The sequence below is a fragment of the Andrena cerasifolii genome, chromosome 15 (assembly GCF_050908995.1).
Source record: "Andrena cerasifolii isolate SP2316 chromosome 15, iyAndCera1_principal, whole genome shotgun sequence".
Classification (NCBI taxonomy): Eukaryota; Metazoa; Arthropoda; class Insecta; order Hymenoptera; family Andrenidae; genus Andrena; species Andrena cerasifolii.
In genome coordinates, this window is record NC_135132.1 from 8,353,977 (window position 1) to 8,365,626 (window position 11,650).

At 42.3% G+C, this 11,650-nt stretch overlaps 3 protein-coding genes across 3 annotated transcripts; 1 reads left to right on the forward strand and 2 right to left on the reverse strand.

Moving 5' to 3' along the window:
- Positions 1-2,744: 2,744 nt before the first annotated feature.
- On the reverse strand, positions 2,745-6,222 carry LOC143377092 (uncharacterized). Its single transcript, XM_076828013.1, has 5 exons — positions 6,174-6,222; positions 5,555-5,722; positions 5,027-5,224; positions 3,644-3,852; positions 2,745-3,350 (listed from the first exon to the last, which is right to left on the reverse strand). Exons 1-5 carry the CDS (start codon positions 6,220-6,222, stop codon positions 3,180-3,182), a joined length of 795 nt encoding a protein of 264 aa, XP_076684128.1. The 3' UTR covers positions 2,745-3,179.
- On the reverse strand, positions 6,083-7,825 carry LOC143376871 (uncharacterized). Its single transcript, XM_076827629.1, has 2 exons — positions 7,582-7,825; positions 6,083-7,072 (listed from the first exon to the last, which is right to left on the reverse strand). The coding sequence occupies exon 2, from the start codon at positions 7,015-7,017 to the stop codon at positions 6,625-6,627; it is 393 nt and encodes a 130-aa protein (XP_076683744.1). The 5' UTR covers positions 7,018-7,072; positions 7,582-7,825; the 3' UTR covers positions 6,083-6,624.
- A 1,459-nt stretch (positions 7,826-9,284) lies between these two features.
- LOC143376814 (uncharacterized) lies at positions 9,285-11,134 on the forward strand. The gene is made up of 2 exons (XM_076827497.1): positions 9,285-9,475; positions 9,778-11,134. The coding sequence occupies exons 1-2, from the start codon at positions 9,318-9,320 to the stop codon at positions 10,967-10,969; spliced, it is 1,350 nt and encodes a 449-aa protein (XP_076683612.1). The 5' UTR covers positions 9,285-9,317; the 3' UTR covers positions 10,970-11,134.
- The last annotated feature ends 516 nt before the right edge of the window (positions 11,135-11,650 follow it).

Sequence of the window (11,650 nt, forward strand, 5' to 3'; positions counted from 1 at the left end):
TGCGCCTATAACCTAACATAAAAAATTGATATCGAGATCTTTCTACAATTAAATATCGCTGGAATAATATAATTCAAAGGCTTGGGAATGGAAGACATTTGAGCACACTTTTAAAAGAGATCTTAATACAGAATCGCGCCACAAATGTTGGGCAAAACGAGTACAGGGAATTTACATGGATCAGTTACATTTATAAGGAAATATTACATTGGTGTTAATGCCACTTAGCGTTGGCATTATCGATTGGAATTGGAAATTGCTGGATGAAGTCTACCCGCTGGTGGTCTGTGCAATGGCGTAGCAAGTATCCGCGCTATCTCACCAACCTGACCTGAAACCATAACAAGGCAGTCCTGTAGATTCGTTATTTAAATTAAAATATCCGCGAGCTCGGGCGTTTTTATTTCGCGTTGGGACGATTATTTAATACTCTGCCCATTTCGAATGGGCTTTCGAATTTCCCGCCAAATACTACGAACTAATTCGAAGAAGAATATCATGCACGTTTCTAGATATTAGAAACAAAATGGCTGCCATGGGGGAATTCGTCGTGAGGAATGTGGAAAGAATGTTTACAGCACTTTATCCCTAACCTAATTTCCTTAGATCGACACTCGGAACTTTACAGAAAATTAACACGTTTATTATTTCTCACGTTCCATAAAAACCATAACAATTTTCAAAATATTGAGGTACTAAAGTAAAATTGAGGTCGTTCGTAAAATTGAAGCGTCTGTTACGAAAACGATGGAAAATATTTTTATAAATTATCCAGCACCGTTCGAACTAATTTTCCACGCTAGAATAAATTACAGGTTAGTTCGCTTCGGAGGACTTCCGTTCTGCCAAAGAATGTCACAGGGATATGAAACTTCATTGGCAGTACTGGTAACGATTCATTTCTCACACTTTGATTTTGCATGAGAATCAGAGTAGAGAAGGAAGAATGTACAGGGTGATTCACCTAAAGTGTGCCACCTAAATTATTTGGAAACTCTTTGTTACATGAAAAAGTGGTTCAAACAAAAGTTGTATGGTACCAAGAGGGGCAACCAGTGTACTAATCAGTTTTTTTATATTTTGTTTTTTTATCGAGTTACGAGGGCCACGTGGACTTTGTTAATTGTAGTGGGTAAAATTTGATCCTGCAATTGGAGAGAGCGTTGAACGCTGAGTAAAAATCTATTAGAGGGTATGGGTCGAAAAATTAATAATTACTGAGATATTCTTTAAATGATTTTTAATGTAAGTGTACTGCTCAAAATGCTGTCCATTACAAACAATACAATTGATGCCGTACAACTTTTGTTTAAATCATTTTTTCATATAACAAAGGGTTCGCAAGTAATTTAGTTGACCCACTTGGATGAATCACCCTGTACATCACGAAGCACAGCGGCATTTTTCACGGACAGTAATTTAATTTCCCAGTTTGCGAATTCTACCTCGGGCATATTTTCAAACAATATGTCCAGAGCTTTGTCATGTCCGTTCCGCTTTAAACCGTAGAGAGATCAGGGGGATCAAAGGGACGTTAATAGGAAAAGAAATAAGGGTACAAAAATAATAAATACGAAAGAGATGGATTTACAAATATGCGCCGCGTCAACAGTCTTATACTTACAAGCATTATGCTCGTTCGAGAGCACGAAGATGGGATAGGACAAAGAGATCTCGCGTAATCTCCTTAGCCGTTCCCGCTCTTCCGCCATTTCCTGTCTCGTTAACGAACGCGGTTCGACGAAAGTCATGTAAACAAAAGGAGGGGAAAACATCCACTGGTTACAATGGCACCTAAATTCATCAACTGTTCCACCCAACGACTCCCCTTTTCCTCCAAAGGGAGATAAACAGCACACACACGCGCGCACGATTGTGTTATGAAGGGGGAATTGAAGGGAACGTATTGAGGAGGTGAAAATGAGGAATTCTATGAGTCATTGCGAAAGAGAAATTCTTTCGTAGTAGGATTCTGTGTGTTTCGAGGAATGCGAGGGATTGTTTATCCCAGAAATGGTGGCGCAGTTGTAATAAACACGTGAATGTAATGTTGATATTACCTAACCTAGTTGCACACGTTTCGCCCTGTTTTTCTTCAGATGAAAGTCCATTGGTGAAATAGTCACTCAGTGGTGAATCAAGAAATTGAGTTGGAAAAAAGTTCGTAGCGTTTTTTTTTTTCAGAAAAAATCGAGGACAGTGTTCAGATATTTAACCACATGTATGCCACTTCGTTCCACCTTTCAGAATATGTACATACGTCATTTGTGTCATTTCCAATAGATGGCGTTTTATAAGTCCCAACGCTATCTATTGAGAAATGCTACGAACTTTTGTTTCACACCAATAATATTCCCAAATCTCGATTCTGTTAGACGCCAGCCCTTCGTCGAGTTACACGCAGCAAACGTAAATAATTATTTCCCAGTTCCATGATCCAAATAAAATAAACCCGAAACATAGGAATTCCTAACCTAATTAGGTAAGTTACGATTACGATTTTTCTGCCACTTCTAGGAAAAGTAATCAACTGGTTCTTAAACAATAGTTAATTAGAGACACAAAGAACAGAAAACAGCCGTAAATAAATATTTCCCAGTTCCATGATCCAAATAAAATAAACCCGAAACATAGGAATTCCTAACCTAATTAGGTAAGTTACGATTACGATTTTTCTGCCACTTCTAGGAAAAGTAACCAACTGGTTTTTAAACAATAGTTAATTAGAGACACAAAGAACAGAAAACAACCGTAAATAATTATTTCCCAGTTCCATGATCCAAATAAAATAAACCCGAAACATAGGAATTCCTAACCTAATTAGGTAAGTTACGATTACGATTTTTCTGCCACTTCTAGGAAAAGTAATCAACTGGTTTTTAAACAATAATTAATTAGAGACACAAAGAACAGAAAACAATTACAATTCTGATTTTTTTGACCACACAGAATCATGCTGCGAAATAATTCCCCTTTTACGATGACTTACAGAATTACCCATTTCCACCGTTCCTCTTTCCGCCCCCCGTTTCCTTATCTCTGGTCGAAGTGATAGGGGCAAAGTTCGAAGAGTTCTCGGAGGAGGAGTGAATGGCTCACTCGCGGTTGGCTGTTCTTTTTATTACAAGCGTCCTGTGGGTTGGCTGCTTGGGATTTGTATTTGAATTTCGAACGTTCCCTCAGACCGCGAGGGCGCCCCTGGTTCTTACGTTGTAGGAGTTTTCGGCGGACGGCCTCGTCGATGCCGCGTCGCACGATCGATTTTCATTCAGCTGCAGTTGCTCAGGGGCTTCTGTAATTAATTCGCTGAATCTGGCGGCCACTTGCTTCCATTTCACCAGGTCGGCCGGCTGGAATAGGACGAGATTGATCAGCCGCGTTTTGAATCTGCATGTTTTAGCCGCGCGTTGTTTTGGGGGAGGGCGGGGCGGCTCGCGGTTGTTCCAGCAAAAATCGAACGCTCGTAACGAAGGTACAGGTCGGTTCACAAGTGGCTCCTGTATCCCCCACACCAAATACGGGCAGATGTGTCCGCGTGAATAAAAATTTCGAGCAACGAATAAAACAAAAATCTCATTGTTCGTTTTTAATAAATTTTCTATCCAGACAGCGCCCATCTCGCGAGCGGAGGGTTTGGGTTTACCGTCAACGTGAAAAAGACTGGAAGCAGGGCTATGGGAAGCGGCGAGCCGCGTAGTTCCGTTCTCTCGGACGGGGGCCCGGAAAGAGTCAAGTGTCTCAGTAAATCAAGCAGTCCGGCCAACAGCTCCCCGTGACGGCCACCGACGTCCTGCCGTATTAATCCCAAGGCGTCCCTCGCAATCATGTGGGTGGTCACCCCCGGATTGTCAGCTGGTCGATGGAAAATTACCATTTAATTGCTCCTCATTCTTGCTCCCCTGGCCGGCCAGGGAAAAGGGATTGCCCCGATTCACGGCAACCAGATGGTCGTTTGCGGGAGCAGACGCATATACAGGGCGTTCGACAACAGGTGTAGCAGAGACTAAAGTGGACGATTCTGTCCGACAAAGGGAGACGAAGATCGCGGCGGAGGCTTTGTTCGTTAGTTATTAATGTTTAAAAATTCGGACGAGGAACGCCTGAAGCACGGCAACCCGGCGGCACAGTAGCCGCGTGTAGATGTCGCTAGTATGGAGGGTGTGAATAACAAGCTGACAGTCAACTGTGATCACAAATTTTGAAATTTTACCATTTTAATGGAATTCGAAACGATCCGAAGATGAGCGACGACCGCATGACTTGACAATTCGGAAACGCGATGATAATTTTAATTACAACTGCGCCTAGATGTTCCTTCTCATGTGAAACATCGCGTCGAAACGTACCGGGTTATTTCAGAATGCGTCGACAGAGAAATGCGAGTGCAGGCTGTTTTATAAATATTCACGATTCGGCAACACGCGGAGTGGTTGCCTAACCTGCGGTGCGGAGGGCAGGCTGTTCACTTCGGCTGCGATATGTATCGCGTTAAATATGAAATTTGGTTAATTGTGGCCCTTTGGGAGCATGAACATTTTGAAAATAAGTAGTCGCAGAAGTACAATTATTTAAGAAGCAATTACGCCTTTATGGGATATATGAGCCTCTTAGAACTCAAAGCTGACCAACCACACAATAGAAACAGCAGAAAAAAATTCATAAGTAAAGCACTCACTTGTGTGCTTAAGTCTTCAAACCGAGAAGTTTACAAAAAGTGAGGTTAACCAGTTTCAGGCACGGGGCAGGCGTTAATAGAATAGATCAGTGGTGCCAACATGACTGGAGCTTAATCTTCTACTGCATAATACTGTCTATTACAATTACTAGTCGATTCTAGGGAATACCCTAATCTTATGTTACATGGGCACGTGCCTTTATCTAATTAAATTGTAATACTTTGCCTGCTATTTATACTTTAACGCGATAAATAATAAAACTAGTGTCTTGTCGCTGTTCTGGCCATGGATTAAGTATAATTATAATTAATGGTGTAAGTTAATATGAATTCTAGGGTGTTTGCGGTTACCCAATAGAAGTTCCTGGACGTGCTGTGGCATCACTGGTTTCTTCAGGTGGCTCAAGAAGAGCTGCAGCGCAGCAGCACACTCGAGGGCCGCGTTGTTATTCCCCAGATACGGCCTTTCCCCTTTTTTCAATGAATTTAAAATACGTCTCCTGAGATCACGGCGGCCGGCGCGCCGGAAGAGACCTTCCTCTCTGGCATCTTGAAACGAAAACGCAGGACTCTTGCAAACAAAGACGGTCTCCTTCATTATCATATTAAAAGGAAGGGGGGGGGGGGGGCGAGGAATAAAAAAGAACGACAAATTTATTGAACGAAAATGATAATTTAACTAAATCTAGGGAATCCCTTTCCATGCAAAGTGGAAGCTAGGAGTATATAAAACGAATCACGCGAATTAAATTCTGATTGATTTTTATGTAAATGCTGAGATGCTGACGTTCTAGTTCAATATGGCTTTGTTTAATTTTCGGTTCTGCTTATGATGCATGGAAAGTGTTTTTCATTCAGCTTCCCGTTGTTGTTACGTACGCTGCTTCAGGAAGTTTATAATCTGCTTCACCGCTTGCAGCGACTTCTTCGATATTATGTCATCGTCTGCGTCGTGCCTGCGAATTTGAGAAATCAATATTTCTGACAATAATTGTGAAATTAATCCGATACTCAGAATATACTGCCGAATAAAACTTCCCTTAATAACTACTGTTCAATTGTCCTTAAAAGTACATTTTTTACACTCTTTTTTTTAAATACCCCTGAATAGGGATATAAGGGAGCGCTTATAGGGTGTTGAAAAATTATTGGACGAGCCAAAGCACACAAATTCCTACTGCCAAAAGCAACAAAAAAGTCCTTTACCGCTTTGCAATCTGAGCCTCCGTTCTGGAATTACAAGCGATTGAAATTTAACGGCCCCTATTAAAGCGCGCGAAATTCAAATTTCAAACGCGGCGCGACTTCAATCGCTTGTATCTCGCAAACGAGGCTTCCGATCGCAAAACTGTAAAGGACTTTTCGGTTCCTTTTGGCGCGAGGAACTTATATATTAACATTTATATTATATTAACATAAACAAATTATTTTCAGTAACTTCGGGAATTAATTCGAAGTAGTTGTAGCATTGTTTATTCAAACGATAAATGTACAATACATCCATCACGAGGATGTAACACATAGGATATGCTGAAGCATGCCTCCATTCTCATTCGGGCAGCCAGTTATTCGGAAATTGTGAAAGTTACAGGCCACTGAACATTCTATGGAACATAAGTGGATACTTTTTCGCAAAGGAGCACCTCGATCGCGATCTCCATGGCCCGTTACCTGAACTTCAAAAGGCTCCCGTGCCATTTGCGTAATAAGGGTGCTCCGCGACGCTATTTCGACCAGGATCTCGTTGAATAACAAAGTTGTTCCTTGTTCGCCGTACGCTTCGGGGTTTCCACTTCAAAAATTGATTCGAATGCGGTCCGGAGCCTCGGAAACGTTCGATGGAGCTTCGTGGCAACGAGGAACGATGAATAATTTATGGGAGGGCTGATAGTTGGTCGACGGGAATTTGAACCAAAAACAGGGGACACGCTTGCAAGTCGAAGAAGAAGCTAATAGCTGTTTCTCGAGGACGCGACACGTTTCTCGTGGACAGCTTTCGGTCCTAGCATAACGGTCACGCAGGTGTACATCGCTGAAGCCGCTGTACAGTCGTCCAAGTCTTTCAGTCGCCACGTGGCACGCTGACAGATGTTGAAAGCCACTTTCAGCAGGTTTTTCCTGCTTTTGGAAAACGCATTTGAAGCGTCGGTCTCTTCCAGCATCTCTGTCAGTCGTTCCGAATTGAATTTCCCGGCATTCAGTATGCCCAATTGTTTCAGTTTACAGGCCGCTTGGCAAGGGTCCAGCGGCGAGTCCAGCGCCATTTCGCAGGACTGGTACTCGGCTCTTCCAGTCGCAAACAGCGCGAGGAATGTTGTTACCAGCACTGTAAACTTGTACATGTTTGCCTGGCTTCGATGGAGATTGAGTTTTTGTTTTTCTAGAGGGACCGTGGGCCTTATATAGTTGCGGAGTTTTTAGATGAATATGGTAGGGGGTGCACGCAATGTTGCCTGCCACTGTGGCGAGGACAATAGATGTTGTGCAGTGGTAATAATTGCATGATTGCTTGTTCACGTTATCTTTATGTAAAGTCTAGAAATCTGTGTTATTTTAAAAAGATGCGGGAAGTGCTTCACTATTTTGTAAATAATTTTAAATTTAAAATGCTTCAGGAGCACTAAAATAAACTTTGCTGCAAGAAATTTTATAGGAATTTATTTAGAATAACCTATGTAGTTTTGAAGCTCTTATTAATCTGAGTAAATTTTGTTTGAAGCAAATTTTAATACGACGTACGACTGGAGAGTTATAGATGAATATAGCTCCCGGCACATTGGTCCGCCGAGTGCGTCTGACCATAGACGGTCTCCTTTCACTTGCTCGTTTACTACTGAATTCTAGGCGGTGCTCTAATCTCTTTTCACAGTCACAGATCGAAATCTGATTTCATTAAATCAAAATACAGTAATTACTTTTTTTAAATACCCTGTTTGAAAAGAAATTCCATATTTCGTCGTTTAATATTGTTTCTCGAGTCAAACGAGCCCTAATGCAATTTTTCTTTTTGCAATTATTGGTTGTGGGGTAGGTGATTAATTAAAATAAGTCTTTTTGTTATTACAATCTTAAACTTCAATTAAGAAAGAAGTTAGAATATACGTCTTTAACAGACAAGTCGCTAAGAACGAATGGCTCCAACGAGAGCCGAGAGAAAGTATATCGGTGCCACTCGGCTTAATCGGGAAAGGGGCATGTTTCCTTCTTTAAACAATAAACCATAATCGCAGTATCTGCTCTCGGAGTGTGATTAAATTTTGACCTTTACATTCCGTCATGCACTCACGGCGGACACGAAATATCCAACAGCAATAAAGTGAAAAGTATCGTTAATTAATTTACTTGAATTCGATAACAAGTTCGCGTATTATTTATTTATGAATGTTTTTACTACCTGTATGTTCTTCACAGTCAGGTTTAATATTATTTCATTTACCAAGCAAGAATATTCATTTGCATTTGTATACTTTTGACGCAGTAATTATTCCACTAATGTTTAAAAATTGTTTTCGTCAATTATGATTATTTTTTATAACATCGTCGACGCTGCCGCAGTGAAAAAAAAACGGAAGGAAGCCCCGCAAAGAATTATTATCACATAAATTGTGACAGATAAAAATAGCACAACCAGTGTCACGTTATACGCGTAATTGCGCTACAGAAACAATAATTAGCGTAATTGCAGCGAGGCGCGCGAACTTCGAAACGAATACGCGTGGAACGAGGAATGGAAGTCTCTTGTATTTCACGTAATAACTTTTGCCAACGGGTGAAAACATTGCGCTGTTCGCGCACGATATTTCAGACAATGTTCGCGTTATTTATTGTTATTTCACGCTCCGCAGCGCGACGGACATCGTAGTTAAACCCAATTGTCCCTTCGCAGCTTTGTATTACGAATTATCAGACTGTAACCGAGTTATTGGAACAAAACTAAGCGGAATATTAGAAGAATACATTTATGGAGATTTTACGAAATTAAAAATTAAACTGCAATTTAATCGAGCAAATTATAAAAAATGCGCCTAGAAGTGTATTTTCAAAATGATTACTCTAATTCAGCAAACACTTTAATTAAAAATTAAAGTACATGGTGCCCATTAAGTGGGACGAGTTGCAGTACCATTGTTCCCCTTTTAATTCTTTTTGAACACAAAAAAAAAATAGATCAGATTTGAAAATTATTACCATCACCACTAAAAGAAACGAAACATAAAATTTGCAGTGATATTGGTCCGGATACCATAAGATCTATATACTTTCACTTGCTCCTTCCCATCTAAATATACAGTTCAGTTTGTAGAAATGCGCGATAAAAAAAAATAAAGGAGGAAGAGCTCGCATTCCAACCGAACATTTGCATCATAATGTCAATATTCCCTATCTCCTCCACGCGAAACACCGATAAGTGGATCAAGGCCTCCCGAGAGCAAGCCCAGCTCTTCCCGGAAGCTAACGAAGAAAAAGCAACAAACACGAGTCCACCGTATCATCCCAATACGACCGTTGCGAAAAAGAAGCACACGATTCTGATGCAACGAGAGAAGAAAACGTGCCGCGACTAAACCCAAAGCACGTCCTTGCGCGGATGGTCAACTTATAAAGGCACAGCATTCGGCGTGCTGCTTAATAGCCTGGTAGCATGTCCCAGCGAATCTTCCAAGTGCTCGTTCCGCTCTGCCTGCTCGCGATCCTGGTCTGTGGATCGCCACGGATCTACCCCAGTGATCAACAAACCAGGGACCGCAGGCATGATTGTTCCTCGTGTCGTCGAGAACGCCCAGAGGCCCTGGCGTCCTGGTAAGAAACCGGGAGTATACGATACCCGTGACTCTTGCAAAATATTTTGTCTGAAATTCTGGGAAAGAGCTTGTTTGTCGTGTGTACAAAAATTTATCAGTCGATCTTTACGTTGGAAATTATTCCTGGAGGTAGGAAACGTATTTAGTTGACCAATTGTACCTCCAAGTTATAAGGCGGTTTGACTATGAACAACAGCTGATAAAAAGAAGTCTATCGAATTTGTTTAGCAATCTGACCACCTCCCAAATATCATCAAAATTGAGGCACTGTTTTTTGATTTACAAAATTGTTTTTCCCAGGTACGCCCCATCAGCCAAAAGGGAATACGCTGGACTGGAACCAGAGGTTCCACGCTGGCCCAGCAACCGCCCGTTCCAACCTAACCCTTCGTTCTATCCATCCCCCTACAACGTTTACGGGGGAGCCCCTCGAGGCAGAGGAGGCCCAGGCATTGTCAGTCTGCGAGGCGTCGCTCATCCACCAGGCACCTATATACGCGAGGAACCCTTCAATTTCCACCAAAGGGACCTCGGTTTTGACGTGGCTGCTCCGCCGGCCGCCCTTGTTCGCGGTGTTGGAGCTCCCTCAATCCCGTACCAACCCCGTATTCCAGTGACCAGGAGCCTGGGGAGGTCGCCTTACCAAAGTTCCAGCTTCTACGACGTGATCAAGAGAGAGTCTGGCCCAGAAGACAACGATAGGTACACTGGCTTTGATCTATCCGGGGACGAAGCCCCCGAGGATGTGCATGGGTCCTCTAGAGTCTACGAGGATCCCAAGAAGAAGCTTCCCGTGGTCTATCGAGCTGACAAGTACGCAGACGACTCCCTTGATCAAGGTAACCCCAACGCACCAGCTGAAGAGTACTTCAGGAGGCAAGCTCCTGAGCACTACTCCAGGAGGCACGCTCCTGAACAGTACCCTACGATGCAGGCTCCTGAACAGTACTCTAGGAGGCAGGCCCCTGGACAATACTTCAGGAGACAGGCTCCTGAGGGCAGAACCCCAGCAGGCCAACTAGCGGAGGAGGGCGAGAGGTTCCAGCAACCCAGAAAAGAGGAATATCTGGCCTCCCTCGTGGCCCAAGAGCCAGAGATTAAACGCGAACCCCACCACTGGGTGCCGGAGCGCAACATAATGAAGATAATGCAGAATGCCGGTAAGGAAGGGCTCGCTGTTACCAACGGTAGCGCGTGGCAGGACCAGAATGGACAGGAGCTGGATGGAAGTCCCCGTGAGGCTGCAAAAACCGACGGTCAGAAGCACGCTAGGGATGTTAATGTTTTAAATGATGGTGCTCAGTCTGATGAAGAGAAGGATGGATCGCAGGAGTTGGGGGACGCTGTCCAGGGGTACGGTAACGTGGAGAGGTCGAAGAAGTCTACGATACTGACTCCTGCGACAGAGATAACCGACCGGGAACCAGCGAATATGTGGAAAACGGTTAAACCGATATTGGAGATTTCGACAGAACCTTTCACCCTTCCTTGATTCCTCGATGATGAGTGACTGCGATCTGGGGGAATCTGGGGAATTATTTCTAGGACGTTGGTGGTTTCCTTTGCGCCCAATTTGAGGGGAATGCTAGGGACTTTTTGAAGGGCTGGTAACCCTTACATCTTTTCGTGTGAAGAACCGTTCGGGGAATTACCGTGAAACTGTAATTAAGATTTATAAAGAACCTTTTTAAGGTGAATGTAACAATACTATGGGTTTGAATAAAGAGAATTGATAAACTAATTGTGATGTTTTTCCCCTCTGCAAGTTATGTCTGTACTTTCAGATTGTTTAATGTTAACGTAAAATGAAATATCCAACCTATTAAGTATAACCTAAAAAATTCGTTTAATCGATTTACAAATCGAACAACGATTTTACAAATACGTAAAAACTTTTCGATTCAAAATTATTCAGCACAAAAATGGAATATATACAAATACATATTAAAACTGATAAACGAATACAAATTACAAACAACTCTGCAAATCGAATCAGGCCTTATAAACCAAATTAGACACCGTGCGCAAAATAACCTAACCTCCTTTAATAAAATTCTATCACTAATATAAAGCTTGATAAATTAACACGAGCTAATATGCTTCCTGCATTACTTTACTCGCTCAAGTAGCAAAAATACAGGACAGTTCCCTCTTCAAAATTTTGAAAAGCCAC